At 47.5% G+C, this 17,408-nt stretch overlaps 2 protein-coding genes across 2 annotated transcripts; both read left to right on the top strand.

The window, feature by feature from the left end:
* The first annotated feature begins 559 nt into the window (after window positions 1–559).
* LOC139276843 (zona pellucida sperm-binding protein 3-like) lies at window positions 560–2,153 on the top strand. Its single transcript, XM_070894841.1, has 7 exons — window positions 560–708; window positions 791–894; window positions 983–1,160; window positions 1,249–1,375; window positions 1,456–1,544; window positions 1,629–1,750; window positions 2,035–2,153. The coding sequence occupies exons 1-7, from the start codon at window positions 560–562 to the stop codon at window positions 2,151–2,153; spliced, it is 888 nt and encodes a 295-aa protein (XP_070750942.1).
* An 8,619-nt stretch (window positions 2,154–10,772) lies between these two features.
* On the top strand, window positions 10,773–13,451 carry LOC139276842 (zona pellucida sperm-binding protein 3-like). The gene is made up of 8 exons (XM_070894839.1): window positions 10,773–10,829; window positions 11,914–12,029; window positions 12,109–12,212; window positions 12,301–12,478; window positions 12,567–12,693; window positions 12,771–12,859; window positions 12,943–13,064; window positions 13,348–13,451. Exons 1-8 carry the CDS (start codon window positions 10,773–10,775, stop codon window positions 13,449–13,451), a joined length of 897 nt encoding a protein of 298 aa, XP_070750940.1.
* Window positions 13,452–17,408: the final 3,957 nt, after the last annotated feature.

The following is a 17,408-nucleotide window of genomic DNA, read 5'->3' as shown; positions in this document are numbered from 1 at the left end:
AGACTTTCATTTCTATAGCACCTTTCACAACCACTGTATATCTCAGTGCTTTACTGCCAGTGAAGTACTTTGTGACGTGTTGTCACTATTGTGGGAAATGCAGCAGCCAATTTGTGCACAGCAAGCTCACACGAACAGTAGTGTGATAGTGACCAGATCATCTCTTTTAGTGATGTTGATTTGAAGGATCAATATTGGCCCAGGACACCGGGGAGAACTCCCCTGCTCTGTTTAAATTGTGCTATGGGATCTTTTATGCCCAGCTGAGAGCAGGTGGGTCCTCTGCTTAATGTCTCATGAAAAATGACGTCTCATGAAAAATGACATCTCTGATAGTGCAGCGCTCCCTCAGCACTGCACTGGGGTGTCAGTCGAGCTTTTTTAGCTCTAGTCTCTGCAATGGGACTTCAACCCACAACCTACTCACTCTGAGGTGAGGGTGCTACCCACTGAGCCACTCCATTTTTCTGTTGAATTGATTTTGCTCTCCTGCTTGAACTCCCTCCCCCTGCATTAACTGCAGAGCCTGCACAACCTCCCTTCTGAACACCCGAGTACAATGTTCTTCATTTCTGAAGCTGATGTTTTTCAGATGGCTGGAGATTTCCTGGTCTGCACCACACACCTCAACCACACCCACAAGGCTCATGGATCTATCATTGTGCGAACTAATGGAGCTGTCATTCCCATTGAGTGCAGCTATCATAAGTAACCATTGACTGACTGAATGAAAACTCGATCTAATGCATGTTGTCTGACTTTGTCCAAAATGGCTCCCTTGTCTTTCCAGCAGGGGCAATGTGAGCCGTAACCCGATCAAGCCCACCTGGATCCCGTTCAGCTCCACCAAGTCTGGAGCAGGGCTTCTGTCATTCTCTCTGTGCCTAATGGCTGGTATGTGCTGGGTGGATGGGGAGTGATTTCCTGTCACCCACTGGGAGTTGCAGCCATTGTCTCCAACCTTTGACCTCTTGTCCTTCAGATGACTGGCTTACAGAGCGCACCTCGACTGTCTACTATCTGGGTGACCTCATTCACATTGAGGCCTCTGTTTCAATGACCAACTACATGCCCTTGAAGCTCTACATTGACCGCTGCGTCGCTACTTTGAGCCCAGACAAGGACTCCACCCCAAGTTACAGCATCATTGACTACAATGGGTAAGGAGCTCTCTGAGTTCTCCAGCTGGTCAAATCTCCATGGCTTCACTTGATTCACTCCATGGCCTGTGTTTCAATCTTTCTTCAGTTGCCTCCTGGACAGCAAAGATGAGGACTCCTTCACAACCTTCCTGTTGCCAAGAGACGAGCGTGAGTTGGACAAGCTCTGCTTTGACCTGGATGCGTTCCGCTTCTTTGGCGATGACGGTTCCTTGGTAAGAGGCAGTTGCCCATTGGGTTCTCCATGTTGGGAGGGAGTCACTGAATAACGGCTGGTGTTGAATGTGTCCCTCAGATTTTCCTCACCTGTCACCTGGAGGTTGCTGCAGTGGATTGGAGAGATTCCATGAGCAAAGCTTGTACTTTCCAGAAGCTGCAGAATGTGTAAGTTCCCACTCTCTCCCTCAGGGATGTATTGTGTGGAGAAGTGATGCCCAACCTGATTGTTACACTGATTGTCTTGTTTAGCTGGGCCCCATTAGAAGGATCGAACAATGATGTTTGCGCCTGTTGTCATTTGGGCGACTGCGGTGCCGCGAGGGAGTTGGGCTTTCCTTCCAGAGGCAGGAGGGACCCTGTAACTGAAGCTGGTAGGACATTGATCCTCTAGATGTTGGAGGTCCCCCTTTACCCTCTCTAACTGGAATGTTTGATATTGCAGGGAGTGATGCTGAATTGAAGTGGGAGGGTGAGGCCTCACTTGGACCCCTGGTCATTCTGGACACTGATGTGACTGACCTGGCAACTGAGTCCCTTACTGAGGTTGGGCAACGGATGCAGGAGAGGTCTCCAGGGGGTGAGTGGGCCCACTGCTCGTTTCCATTTCCCCCTCAGTATTTCCTTCAGTAACCATTGGTTTCTCATTGCTCTTTAGGTGTGGCGTCTGAGGTGATCCTGATGGTGGCCCTGACTGTGACCGCTGTCTCTCTGATCTCTGCTGCTTTGATGGCCTTGTTCCTGTACAGGAAACACAAGCAAACCCAGTTCAACTAGTTATCAAATGATCAATAAAGCAGTGATTAGTGTACCTTGTGCCTGTTTGTTCATTGGTCACTCTGTCCCTTGGTTCCCTGTGTTGTAACTGGTCCAGGTAACTTGTCCCATAATGACTGGTTAAAAGCTTATCCTGGGTTGGGTTGTGACTCTGGTAACTGCCCAGCCTTCACTGTGCAGGTCCATGAGCTCCAGGTGAGTGGAACTGCCCTGAGGCATTGGTGCAAGCTTGTGATTGGTCCAAGTTATTCCATTGTCTCCCTTTCACAAGGACTCCACTCCAGTTTGAGATCAATTGATCATCCCTAATGGGATGACCCATTATTTACTTGACTTCCCAGCCAGTTTGATGAGCTCCAGCCCTGGTTTGACAACTCTTGTGCATTGGGGCTTCAAGTCGGGACCGCTACTGTTTGTCTTCCATAACCATGTGTCCAAATGCCCTGCCCCTCGCTCTCGGTGATATGGAAGTACAGGAAATGGAAACATTTATAAGTGAAGTTCCCCAGCTGTTGATTAAGCTGGAATTATTCCCATGGCCCGAGAGAACAGCAAGAAATCATCTTCTGTCTCTGTTCATGCTCCAATGTGGGAGAGCTTGGTAGTGAAGTAACCAAAACCCTTCCAAGTGTGGGATCATTCCACTGTGTCTTCTGTCCTGGATCTGGCTGTATGGACTGGGACACAAATGGGCTTGCAGCATTTCTGACCTGGGCACATTTTGCCCATCACCATGTAGGTGTGGTTTGTTGCTGTTGTTTCTAGCTTATCTGATTCACCCTGCAGTGGAAATGGAGTGACTGGGTGCCAATGGAACTGGCACTATTCAGAGCCCTAATATACAGCCCAGAGTTTGGCTGCATCTTCCTCTGGATGAAGGGGAGGGCCTGAGCTTAGCTGAGAATCACATGGTGCCAGAGGTTGGGGTTTGAACCAATTGTCATCTCTCGCTGGAGAATGGCAGAGAAGGAGCTTCTAACAATCACTCCCCTATTCTTCCCCTGAGGGGGTGAGTGGACTGTCTCCCTCATTGAGCTTCTCCACTGCCAGCTCTCTGACTCCTATGTTCCTGTCTGGGAACAAGGTGGGCTCCAGTGTCACTCCCCCATATTGGGGTTTTAGTGTCAGTGTCTCAGCCTCCAACAGTCGCAGAAGCTCGGATGGGTGCCCAAAGAAATTCAGTACAGACTGAGAATAGCCTTTAATATCATCTGCAATGTACAGGGACTAGGGATTAGAGTGGAACAAGGGCTGTTCTAACTTGAGCGGCAGTACACTGGGGAGGGGCAGCTCAGTTCAGGAATAGTTGGTGGAGTTCGAAGCTCATGGACAGGCGATGGTGCTGGAGGTTTGTTGACTTTCTACAGGTCCCTGCTACTTGATGCTTTGTTTTCTGATTTGCCCACTGTCTCTTTACTCTACACGCCAACAATACCTTCTGTAAGGAATGGTTTCCTTCTTTAAATACTGAAGGAAAAAAAATCTTCACAAATTTCAGGATCTAGTAAATCGAACCCAGGTCTGTGTTGAGTTGTGGAGTAACATCTTACTACAATAAACATGGACTCGGGTCAGACCAGCAGAGCTTTCTCCAAACATTGAACAAAACTGTCTCCCTGATCCCAGGTGTGGGATGGTCTGAGCTGAGAGGCTGATGGAGCGATTGTTAAATAACTTTGCTGCATAATCCTGAGTGGGCCCAGTCCGCGGTTTGTCATATTTTATACTCTGGTTGCTCCTGCCACTGCTCAGTGAGTGTTGCTTGCTCTATTATGGGCTGTCTCTATGGTTACGCATTGTAATAAAGCAACCTCTCTCTAAAATGTCATAAAATCAGGGGGCACTTTATTACTGATACAACTCAAAATAGCTGTCAGTAATCAACTGCCCCCTGAACGGGGTCACACTCCCAAAACTTTTCAAGTGCCCGCTTTTTTTTTGAGGGCACTAAACACAAATTATACTCCTGCCCCTGGCTAAAAGTGGTGGGGGGTTGGGCACTAAAAAGGTAATTAAATCAAACTTTGGACATGGTTCAAATTAAAGTTTGGTTTCCGGGGGTGATGATGCACTCTAGTTCCTCCGGCGCCCACCTCTCGCGGAAGGCTGCGAGTGTACCAGTGGACACCCTGGCTCAGATGTAACCGCGGAAGAGAGACAGATAGTGAGGCAGAACGACTCCCTCGACTGCCCGCTGCCTGGACCGGCTGATGGCCCCCTTGGCCGTGCCCAGGAGCAGTCCTACAAGGAGGCCTTCTGATCTGCCCGCTCCCCTCCGTACAGGGTGCCCAAAGATCAGGAGTGTGTGACTGAAGTGCAACCAGAATTTGAGGAACAGTCACTTCAAATAGTGAAAAAGGGGCTGCAACCTCACACACTCTACACACACATGTTACACGGATTCCCTGTGCCTTTCAGTTCTGCACGGAGGGGCCTCCTGTACTGGCTGCTCTTGCACATTCTCCACGTTGCCATCCTTGTCTGCCGTCCAGACACGCCATGCACACCATTTGCCGTCCGGAGAAGGTGGGGGTCCTCAATAGAGTGCACTCTACGTGAGAGTCCTTCCCTTATTTATTGGAGACTTGGCCTGGAGGGTGTTGCATGGAGCAGTCCCGTGCAATAAGTTTTTTACGTCGTTTCACGTGCTCCCAGTCTACCTGTAATTTCTGCGGCCTGGAGGAGTCCGGAGAGGAGCGGGCAGGTCGGAAGGCCGCCTCATAGGACTGCTCCTGGGCACGGCCATGGGGGCCATCAGCCGGTCCAAGCAGCGGGCGGTCGAGAGGGTCATTCAGCTCGACTGCCTGCCTCTCTTCTGCAGTTACATCCGAGCCAGGGTGTCCCTAGAAATGGAGCACGCGGTGTACGCTTGCGGCCTTCCGCGAGAGGTGGGCGCCGGAGGGACTGAAGTGGATCATCACCCCCGGCAACCAAATTTTAATTTGATCCTTTTAATGTCAAAAGTTTAATTTGTTTAATGTGTCGGTTTTAGTGCTCCTTTAATAAGGGGGCACTTGTGTCATGACTCAAGAGTCTTGTTCCTGTAAACTGCCTCAGGTGTAAACCTGATCCAACTTTATTCGCGCCCGAAGTACCCCCGTGACATGGTACCCACGCTTATATACCAGTGACCGCGCACATACGCGTACAGCCCGATGACCTCGAACAGTGGTGCCCCCTGGTGTCTGATGATCCCAAGCATCAATACATAACAACATTCCCCTTCAAGATCTTAATATCAGTCTCTTTACAAATTGAGATGATCTGGGACTTTCCTCTCACGATTTGATCATCTCAGTTCAACTTTAGTTCTGGGCGAGCGTTCTGAGTCAGTTGTGTCTGAAGGCTGAGTAACCGATCTGATGGGAGTGGTAATGACCACATCAGAGACTGAAGGTCTAGGTTCAGTATGACAGCAAAGTCCTCTGATGAATGAACATTGGTTGGTTGGTCACTGACTGCATCTTCCTCAAATGCTTCCAGTTCATCCGTGTGCCGCAGTTTTACCTGATCAACATGTTTCCTGCATGTTTGCCCATTCTTGAGCACGACAATAAACACTCTTACTTTCCTTGGCCATAACAGTTCCGGCGATCCACTTTGGACCTTAACCATAGTTCAATACATAAACCGGATCGTTGACAGAGATGTCACCTGACACAGCAACACGATCATGACATCATTGCTGACTTTGACGTCTGTTTTCAACACGATCATTCGGATCAGGATGAACAAGAGAAAGCTTGGTCTTGAGATTTCTCTTCATCAGTAGTTCAGCAGGGGAGACCCCAGTAAGTGTATGAGGTCTTGTCCTGTAACTGAACAACATACATGACAAACGAGTCTGTAGTGAACTCTGAGTTACACGTTTCATTCTCTGCTTGATGGTTTGAACAGCACGCTCTGCTTGACCATTGGAAGCAGGTTTGAATGGAGCTGCCCTCACATAGAAACATAGAAACATAGAAAATATGTCTAATACCATTGAGTTTCATGAACTCCTGAAACTCAAGACTTGTGAAGCACACAACGATGTCAGGCAAACCATGTGTAGCAAACATGATATGAAGGCTCTCAATAGTAGCTGCAGATGTACTAGCTGACATAATAATACATGCTATCCACTTTGAATATGCATCCACCACAACAAAAAACATCTTTCCCATGAAAGGGCCCACAAAATCGATGTGGATCCTCGACCATGGTTTAGATGGCCATGACCAAAGACTCAGCGGATATTCCACTGGCACTTTACTTAGCTGCATGCAAGTGTTGCACTGATGCACACATGATTCCATATCAGAGTCAATTCCAGGCCACCATGCATGAGACCTAGCAATGGCTTTCATCATGACAATACCAGGATGAGTGCTATGAAGTTCACGTACCAATTTTTCTCTCCCTTTCTTCGGCATAATGACACGATTACCCTACAGTAAACAATCTGACTAAATGGACAGCTGATCTTTGCGACGGTTCTAAGGTTTGGTCTCATCACACATCTCCATAAATATTGCAGATCAATCACCACTGAGGTCATAACGTTTCACAACCAATAAAATAGGGTCATGGCTGGTCCAGATCCTCACTTGTTGAGCAGTGACAGGAGTTCCTTCACTCTCAAAAGCATCCATTACTAACAATAGATCTGCAGGTTGAGGCATCTCCATATCAAGTGTGGGCAAGGCAGACGACTCAATGCATCGGCACAATTCTCAGTGCCAGGTCTATGACAAATAACATAATCATAGGCAGACAATCTGAATACAGGATGATGCATTAGTAATAATACCTTTGTTTTCCGAAAACAATGAAATAAATGGCTTGTGATCCATTTCGAGCTTGAAATGAAGACCAAACAGGTACTGATGCATTTTTTTGACACCGTACACACAGGCCAAAGCTTCTTTTTCTACCATGCTGTAAGCTCTTTCCGCCTTTCACAAACCTCTCGAAGCATATGCAACAGGTTGTAGCTTTCCTGACTCATTTGCTTGTTGGAGTACACAGCCAACCCCATATGATGAAGTATTACAGATGCTTACACGGATCATAATGATCAAGCAACTTGTTTGAACAGAGCAGATTCTTAGGTTTCTCAAAGACTCCACCTTGAGACACACCCAGACCCAGTTGTCGCCTTTTCTGATTAGCATCTTCAGTGGCTCTAACAAGGTGCTCAATCTGGGTAAGAAATTACCGAAGTAGTTGTGTAGCCCAAGGAATGAATGCAGCTCCATCACATTCTGAGGTGCATTTTTGATGGCCTTGGTTTTTGAATCAGTAGGCCCGATGCCATCAGCAGCAATTTTCCTCCCCAGTAATTCAACTTTAGGCACCATGAAGACACACTTCGAACATTTCAGCCTGAGTCCTACTTTGTCCATAATGATGTAGGACTCCTTCAAGATTGTTCAGATGTTCAGCAGTGTTGTGACCTGTGACCAGAATGTCATCTTGAAACATGACAGTTCTAGGAATGGACTTCAGTAGACTCTCCATGTTCCTCTGAAATATGGCTGCAGCCAAACGAATTCCAAAAGGACACCTGTTATAGACAAATAGTCCTTTATAGGTGTTTATGCAGGTGAATTTCTTCGAAGTGCCGACAAGCTCCTGTGTCATATAGGCAGACATCACATCTAGTTTAGTGAACGACTTGCCATCAGCTAGCATGGCGAACAGGTCATCAGCCTTCGGTAGCGGATACTGATCCTGTTTCGAAAATCGGTTAATCATAACCTTGTAGTCTCCACAAATCCTGACAGTGCCATCACTCTTCAATACAGGAACAATGGGACTGGCGCACTCGTTAAACTCGACCGGTGATATAATCCATTCACGTTGGAGTCTGTCAAGTTCAAATTCAACCTTCTCCCTCATCATGTAAGGAACAGACCGAGCTTTATGATAGACAGGCCTTGCATCAGAATCCAGGTGAATCTGCACCTTGGCTCCAGTAAAATTACCAATGCCCGGTTCAAACAAAGAAGGAAACTTCTTCAACACTTGAGCACACGAGGACAACGCTTTGACATCATTCCAGTTCCACTTGATTTTTTCGAGCCAATTCCTGCTGAACAGCGTTGGACCATTACCTGGATGATCCATAATGCTAGATCATGAACCACACCATCAAAAGACACTTTGACTACTGCATTGCCAATCACCGTTATGAGTTCCTTAATGTAAGTACGCAACTTGGCATTGACTGGACTCAGCTTAGGCTTCACAGCCTCAGTGTCCCACAGCTTATTGAATGTCCTTTGGCTCATTATTGACTGACTCATACCCGTGTCCAGCTCCATTGATACAGGCATGCCATTCAGCTTCACATTAATGATTATCGGCTGGCTCTTTCCCAAGAGCGAATACAGACAATAAACTTCCTCCCCGGGTTGTGTATCCGGGCCAGCACTGGACTGGTTATCATTAAAAATGTGATGAGTGGCAGCATCCTTGCTCAGTTATGGGCACATTCTCTGAAGATGCCCCACTTTTGAACAGACATTAAAGGCGTATTGTTTAAACCGACACTGATGAGGCCAATGACTGCCCCCACAACGCCAACAGGGTGAAGTCTGATTCGTACCAGTTGGCGGACTCTGAGCAGCGACAAGTTTCACATAAGCAGTCGAGTAGGCCCTGCCAGAAAACGACACAATCTTGTTTACAGTACCTGCCGTGGAGCTCTGACTCTTCGATGATATCTGCTTCAAATTATCATCAGTTGCCATGCATGCCTCGGCAGTCATAGAAACATAGAAACATAGAAAATAGGTGCAGGAGTAGGCCATTCGGCCCTTCTAGCCTGCACCGCCATTCAATGAGTTCATGGCTGAACATTCAACTTCAGTACCCCATTCCTGCTTTCTCGCCATACCCCTTGATCCCCCTAGTAGTAAGGACCTCATCTAACTCCTTTTTGAATATATTTAGTGAATTGGCCTCAACAACTTTCTGTGGTAGAGAATTCCACAGGTTCACCACTCTCTGGGTGAAGAAGTTCCTCCGCATCTCGGTCCTAAATGGCTTACCCCTTATCCTTAGACTGTGACATCTGGTTCTGGACTTCCCCAACATTGGGAACATTCTTCCTGCATCTAACCTGTCTAACCCCGTCAGAATTTTAAATGTTTCTATGAGGTTCCCTCTCATTCTTCTGAACTCCAGTGAATACAAGCCCAGTTGATCCAGTCTTTCTTGATAGGTCAGTCCCGCCATCCCGGGAATCAGTCTGGTGAACCTTCGCTGCACTCCCTCAATAGCAAGAATGTCCTTCCTCAGGTTAGGAGACCAAAACTGTACACAATACTCCAGGTGTGGCCTCACCAAGGCCCTGTACAACTGTAGCAACACCTCCCTGCCCCTGTACTCACGATGGCCTTTCTCAAATCCAGCTTTTCTTCGGCCAATAACTTCCGAAGAATCACATCAGGGTTGATGCCTATCACTAAAAAATCTTGCAATGTCTTCAACACGTTCCCGAACTTACACGGCTCAGCAAGACATGGTAGGTCAGCGATGAATCCCGACACATCCTGGCCCTCAGCATGAACATGCGTATAGAAGCGATAGCGTGAGATGATGATCCCGTCTTTTAGCTTTAGATGGTCACGCAGCAAAACACACAAATCTTTGTACTCTTTGTCCATTGGATGTAAAGGCGAGAAAAGGTTCTTCATAAGGCCCTAAATTTTCGAACCACAAACGGTGAGGAAAACCGCCCTGCGCCGAATTGCGTCAGCCTCTCCCTCCATTTTGTTGATCACAAAATACTGATCCAGGCGGTCAATAAAAGCCGCCCAATGCTCGCCCTCTGCAAATCTCTCCAGAATTCCAATAGTGTCCATTGTACGTGCGAAGGTTCTTAAGTTACCTCGTCGCCAAATATAATGACTCAAAAGTCTTGTTACTGTAAACGGCCTCAGGTGCAAACCTGACCCAACTTTATTCATGCCCAAAGTACCCGCATGACACAGTACCCACGCTTATATACCAGTGACCGCGCACACGCACGTACAGCCTGATGACCTCCAACAGCGGCGCCCCCTGGTGTCTGGTGACCCCAGGCATCAATACATAACAACTTGATTATTGGTTCAACTTAAAATAGTTGTGGTGCTGATTTCTGTCAGGTGACAGCGGGCCATTCACTGCCACTCCTATTGGTCCAATTTACATCGGTCCGCCTGGCAATAAATCCATCCGTTCTGTCATTGGGTAGAAATTGTGGAGATTGGGGCCGGTTAATTGGCTCAATGTTGCTGCTTCTGGTATCATTGGTGTCAGGTGACTGCAGCTTGTGTGTATAAAAGGTGCTGGCTGGGGGCTACAGGGATAGTTGAGTGGTTTGGGATCATGGGGGATTGTGTAGTGAGGGCACTGGTCCCAGTGCTGCTGTTAGTTGGGGTTGTTTGCCCCTCTGATATTTGGCGACAGTTTGGAGGCCAGAGGTTTCCATGGAGAAGAGTCAAGGCCACCCCTGGGGTTCAGACAGTCCCTCCTCCTGGGCCTCCCTTTGGTTCCTGTCTCCGTGTGTCTGAGGGGCGCAATGTGTTCCCACTGCACACTGTGATGGTGCAGTGTGGGGAGCACAACCTGCTGGTCAGGGTACACATGGATTTATTTGGGACCAGCCACCTGATTAAAGCTGCTGACCTGACCCTGGGGACAGTAGGTTGTTGGCCAACTGGGATCGACTCTCCGAACCGCACCGTCCTCTTTGACTATGGGCTCCATGAGTGTGGCAGCTGAGTGAAGGTAATGTGATTCCTCAACTCTTGCTCTAAGCTTGGTGTGTGGATCAGTCCCCACTCTTCACTCCAACTCTTGGTGAGAGGGCATTGATGTTGAGGGGACTCCTGTCTCCTGCTTTTAAACCTCAAACTTGCTTTGGAATTGTGCATTGTGCTTTGCTTTAACTGGTTTTCCCTAGTCTCTCCAACCTTGTGATCTGACCCCTATTGGCCTTGTGTATTCACTTGGTTTTGTTGAAATGTTTCCTGTGGTATATCCTGTCTTGTGGATATTCAGGTCACTGGGGAGTCAGTTTACTGGTTATTTCCCATATTTAGCTTCATCTCCCACACTTCCTGTTTTTGAATGCCTGGATTAAATGAGGCTTAAATCTGGAGGTTGATTCATTGCCCCAAATTATGGGCAACTTTTGGCACACTTAATGGTTAAAGACTTTCAATTCTATAGCACCTTTCACAACCACTGTATATCTCATAGTGCTTTACTGCCACTGAAGTACTTTGTGAAGTGTTGTCACTGTTGTGGGAAATGTAGCAGCCAATTTGTGCACAGCAAGCTCCCACTAATAGTAATGTGATAATGACCAGATCATCTGAATGTGATGTTCATTTGAGGGATAAATAGTGGCCAGGACACTGGGAGAACTCCCCTGCTACTCTTTGAAATAGTGCCATGGGATCTCTTCTGTCTACTTGAGTAGGTGGGGCCTCTGCTTAATGTCACAAATGAAAGATGGCACCTCAGACAGTGCAGCGCTCCCTCAGCACTGCACTAGGGTTTCAGCCTAGCTTTTTGAGCTCTAGTCTCTGCAATGGGACATGAACCCACAACCTACTCGCTCTGAGGCGAGGGTGCAACCCACTGAGCCACTCCACTTTTCTGTTGAATTGATTTTGCTCTCCTGCTTGAACTCTTTCCCCCTGCATTAACTGCAGAGGCTGCACAACCTCCCTTCCGAACACCAAGAACTATGTTCTTAATTTCTGAATCTGATTTTCAGATGGCTGGAGATTTCCTGGTCTACACCACACACCTGAACCACACCCCCAAATCTCATGGATCTGTCATTGTGCGAACTAATGGCGCTGTCGTTCCCATTGAGTGCCGCTATTATAGGTAACCATTGAGTGAATGAAAACTCAATCTAATGCATGTTCTCTGACTCTGTCCTAAAATGGCACACTTGTCTTTCCAGGAGTGGCAATGTGAGCAGTAACCCGATCAAGCCCACCTGGATCCCGTTCAGCTCCACCAAGTCTGGAGAAGGGCTTCTGTCATTCTCTCTGCGCCTAATGGCTGGTATGTGCTGGGTGGATGGGGAGTGATTTCCTGTCATCCACTGGGAGTTGCAGCCACTGTCTCCATCCCTTGTCCTCTTGTCCTTCAGATGACTGGCTTACAGAGCACACCATGACTGTCTACTACCTGGGTGACCTCATTCACATTGAGGCCTCTGTTTCAATGACCAACCACATGCCCCTGAAGCTCTACATTGACCGCTGTGTCGCAACGTTGAGCCCAGACAAGGACTCCACCCCAAGTTACAGCATCATTGACTACAATGGGTAAGGAGCTCTCTTCTTTCTACAGCTGGTCCCGTCTCAATGGCTTCACTTGATTCACTCCATGGCCTGTGTTTTAATCTTTCTTCAGTTGCCTCCTGGACAGCAAAGCTGAGGACTCCTTCTCAACCTTTGTGTTGCCAAAAGACGAGCGTGAGCTGGACAAGCTCCACTTTGATCTGAATGCGTTCCGTTTCTTTGGCGATGACGGTTCCTTGGTAAGAGGAAGCTGCCCATTGTGTTCATGTTGGGAGGGAGTCACTGAATAACGGCTGGTGTTGAATGTGTCCCTCAGATGTTCCTCAGCTGTCACCTGAAGGTTGCTGCACTGGATCAGAGAGATTCCATGAGCAAAGCTTGTACTTTTCAGAAGCTGCAGAATGTGTAAGTTCCCCTCTCTCCCTCAGGGATGTGTTGTGTGACGAAGTGATGCCCAACCTGATTGTTACACTGATTGTCTTGTTTAGCTGGGCCCCATTGGAAGGATCGAACAATGACGTTTGCGCCTGTTGTGATTTGGGCGACTGCGGTGCCACGAGGGAGTTGGGCTTTCCTTCCAGAGGAACGAGGGACATTGAACCTGAAGCTGGTAGGACATTGATCCTCTAGATGTTGGAGGTCCCCCTTTACCCTCTCTAACTGGAATGTTTGATATTGCAGGGAGTGATGCTGAATTGAAGTGGGAGGGTGAGGCCTCACTTGGACCCCTGGTCATTCTGGACACTGATGTCACCGACCTGGCAACTGAATCCCTTACTGAGGTTGGGCAATGGATGCAGGAGAGGTCTCCAGGAGGTGAGTGGACCACTGCTAGTTTCCATGTCCCCCTCAGTATTTCCTTCAGTAACCATTGGTTTCTCATTGCTCTTTAGGTGTGGAGTCTGAGGTGGTCCTGATGGTGGCCCTGACTGTGACTGCTGTCTCTCTGATCTCTGCTGCTTTGATGGCCTTGTTCCTATACAGGAAACACAAGTAAACACACTTCAACTAGTTATAAAATGGTCAATAAAGCAGTGATTAGTGTACCTTATGCCTAATTGTCCATCTCCTGTCCACACATGTGAAATACGGAGCTGTTTACACTCCATAACCCTCCCTCACTTCTGTGTTGGTGTAACTGATCCAGGTAACTAGTGCCATAATGGCTGATAAAAGCTTATCCAGGGATTGGTGGTGACTATGGTAACTGCCCAGCCTTTGCTGTGCAGGTTCATGAGCTCCAGGTGAGTGGAACTGGCCTGAGGGATTAGTGCAAGCTTGGTGCGCATTCCAAGTTATTCCATTGGCTCCCTTTCACAAGGATTCCATTCCAGTTTGAGGTCAATTGACCATCCCTAATCGGGTTGACACTTTTTTCTTTACTTCCCACTCAGTTTGATGAGCTCCAGCCCTGTTTTGACCACTTGTGCACTGGAGCTTCAGGTAGGGACTAATACTGTCTTCCATAACCATGTGTTCAAATGCCCTGCTGCTCGCGCTCGGTGATCTAAATGGTATCATTTCCTGTAGTCCATAAGTGAAGTTCCCCAGCTGCTGTTTAAGCTGGAATTAGTCCCATGACCCACGAGAGCAGCAAGAAGTGATCTTCTGTCCCTGTTCATGCTCTGTCTGACCATTGGATGCTGGTTTAAATGAGGCAGATGTGACATGTTTGATCCCTTTATGGGTCATGAATTCTTTGAACTCAGCACTGGTAAAACATGGCCTGTTGTTGCTCACCAGGACATCGGGTAAGCAGTGAGTGAACTCCACTTCGAGCGTTTTAACCTGAGCCCCACGCGGTTGAGTTGATTAAGAACCTTCCCCGATTCTGCAGATGCTCGACTGTGTTCCGACCTGTACCCAAGATGTCGTCCTGGAAGACCACGGTGTGCGGGACCGACTTCAGTAAGCTTTCCATGTTTCTCTGGAATATCGCCACTGCTGATTGGATTCCAAACGGGCATCTGTTATAAACTAAAATACCTTTGTGTTGATGCAGGTGAGGGCCTTTGATGATTCCTCCAGTTTCTGTGTCATGCAGGCTGAAGTCAGATCCAGTTTCATGAACGTCTTTCCTCCTGCCAGCATTGTAAAGAGATTGTTGGCCTTTGGTAGTGGGTATTGGTCCTGCAGGGAGAAACGATTGATAGCTACTTTGTAATCACCACAGATTCTGATGGTGCCATCTCGCTTGAGGACTGGGACGATGGGACAGGCCCACTCGTTGACCTCGATCGGTGAAATGATGCTCTATCTTCGTAGCCGGTCTAGCTCGATCTCTACCATTTCTCTCATCATGTACAGTATTGCTCTCGCCTTGTGATGGATAGGTCGCGCCCCCAGAATTGGGTGGATCTGCACTTTTGCTCCTTGGAATTTCCCGATGACTAGTTCGAATAGCGAAGGAAATTTGTTTAAGACCTGGGCACATGAAGTGTCGTCAGTGGGCGATAGCGCTCGGACGTTGTCCCAGTTCCAGCGTATCTTTCCCAGCCAGCTCCTGCCAAGCAGTGTGGGACCATCGCCCAGTACCACCGAGTGGTAGCTTGTGCACCGCTCCATTGTAGGAGACCTTTACGGTAGCACTGCCAATTACAGGAATCCGTTCTTTTATGTAAGTCCTTAATGCAAACTGGAGTTGAGACTGGCCTTGAGGCCTTGTTGCACCACAATCTTTCAAAAGTCTTTTTGCCCATGATTGACTGGCTCATGCCCGTGTCCAGCTCCATTGACACCAGGAGTCCATTTTGTTCAACAGTCAGCATTATCAGAGGACAATTCGTGGTGAATGTGTGCACCACATACCTCTACCTCCTTGGTCTGAGGCTCTGGCTCATCGTGTTCCTCTGTGGATTTGTCCTCCCTGCAACATGGTGGTTTGTAGGTTTAATAGGATTTGCAGCTCGCCTACACACTCGTTGGAGGTGTCCCATTGTTCCACAGCCCTTGAAAATGTACCCTTTGAATCGGCATGAATGGAAACCATGATCACCCCTGCAGCGCCAACAAGGTGTTAATGACCTTGTATTCATCACCCTTGATGGTCAGCCTACTCTGTTCCAAAGAAAACAGACCCAGCATCTACAATCTTTCCTCATAGCCAAAATTCCTCAGTCCAGGCAATATTCTTGTAAATCTCCTCTGCACCCTTTCCACTGCACTCATCTTTCCTATAATGTGGTGACCAGAACTGCACACAGTACTCTAGCTGTGGCCTAACCAGTGTTTTATACAGTTCAAGCAGAGCCTCCTTAACCTTGTCTTCATTCCTTGACCTAAAAAAGCAAGCCTTTGTACACCTTCTCTACCTGATCTGCTACCTTCAGGGATCTGTTGACCTGCACTCTATGGTCCCTTTGATCCTCTACACTTTTCAGTGTCAGTTAATGTGTATTCTCTTGCCTCAGACCTCTCCAAATGCATTCCCTCACTTATCCAGATTGAATTCCATTTGCCACTGTTCTGCCCACCTGCCCAGTACATAAATATCTTCCTGCAATCTGCAGCTTGCTTCTTCATTATCAACCACAGTCTATTTGTGTCATCTGCAAACTTCTTAATCATATCCCCAACATTTAAGTCCAAAACATTAATGTGTAGCACAAAAAGCAGGGGACCCTGCACTGAACCCTGCAGAACCCCACTGGATACAATCTTCCAGTCACAAACACCGATTGACCATTACTCTTTGCTTCCTGCCTCTGAGCCAATTTTGGATCCAACTTGCCACTCTGCTCTGGATCCCCATGGGGTTTTACTTTCGTGACCAGTCTGCCATGTGGGACCTTAGCAAGTGCTTTGCTAAAATCCATATATACTACTTCATATGCACTGCTGGTTAACTCCTCCCAAATTTCAATCTGGTTAGTCAGACACAACCTTCCCTTGACAAATCCATGCTGATTGTCCATGACTTTACAAATGAAGCTTTATCCTGTCCCTCAGGATTATTTCCAATAATTTTCCCACTACTGAAGTTAGGCTGACTGGCCTTTAATTACTCGGTCTGTCCCTTTCTCCCTTTTTAAACAAAGGTACAACATTAGCAGTCCTCTGGCACTGCACCTGTAGCCAGAGAGGATTGGAAACTGATGGTCAGAGCCTCTGCTATTTCCTCTTTTGCTTCTCTTAATGGCTTGGGATACTTTGCATCTGGGCCTGGAGATTTATCCACTTTGAAAATTGCTAAGCCCCTTAATACTTCCCCTCTCCCTATATTTATCTTGAGCTTTATTCTGTTTCTGACCTGTGCTGTCCCTGCCCTGGGAATGTTTGATGGGAGTGGAGAGAGAGCTTTACTCTGTATCACACCCGTGCTGTACCTGCCTGGGGAGTGACTCTCTTTTTGACACTCTGGGTCCAATTGGAACTTGAATAATTCTGCAACATCGCTCAGCTCAGTGAGCATAACATTCATATCAAGAGGGTACATGAAAATCTCACTCCGTGAAAGCTCCTATATTAATGAATTCTCCAACATATTTATCTTTAATATGTGAAGAAAGGAAGACTTGGATTTATATAGCGCCTTTCATGATCACCAGATGTCTCAATGCATTACAGGCAATGAAGTACTTTTGGAGTGTGGTCACTTTTGTAACGTGGGGAAAGCGGCAGCCAATTTCTGCACAGCAAGCTCCCACAAACATTACTGTGATCTGTTTTTTTTTAAGTTAAGTTAATTGAGGGATAAATATGGGCCAGGATACTAGGGATAGCTCCTCTTCGAAATAGTGCCGTGGGATCTTTTATGTTCATCTGAGAGCAGACGGGATCTCTGTTTAATGTCTCATGTGAAAGACAGCACCTCTGACAACGCAGCGCTCCCTCAGCACTGCACTGGTGTGTCAGCCTAGATTTGCTTTGGTGCCCAAATCTCTGGAGTGGGACTTGAAACTACAACTTTCTGACTCCGTGGTGAGTACTACCCACTGAGCCACAGCTGACACTT

This window comes from Pristiophorus japonicus, chromosome 12 (genome assembly GCF_044704955.1).
Source record: "Pristiophorus japonicus isolate sPriJap1 chromosome 12, sPriJap1.hap1, whole genome shotgun sequence".
Lineage (NCBI taxonomy): Eukaryota > Metazoa > Chordata > Chondrichthyes > Pristiophoridae > Pristiophorus > Pristiophorus japonicus.
The sequence above is the reverse complement of the archived record's forward strand: the minus strand, read 5'-3'. Positions and strand labels throughout refer to the sequence as shown.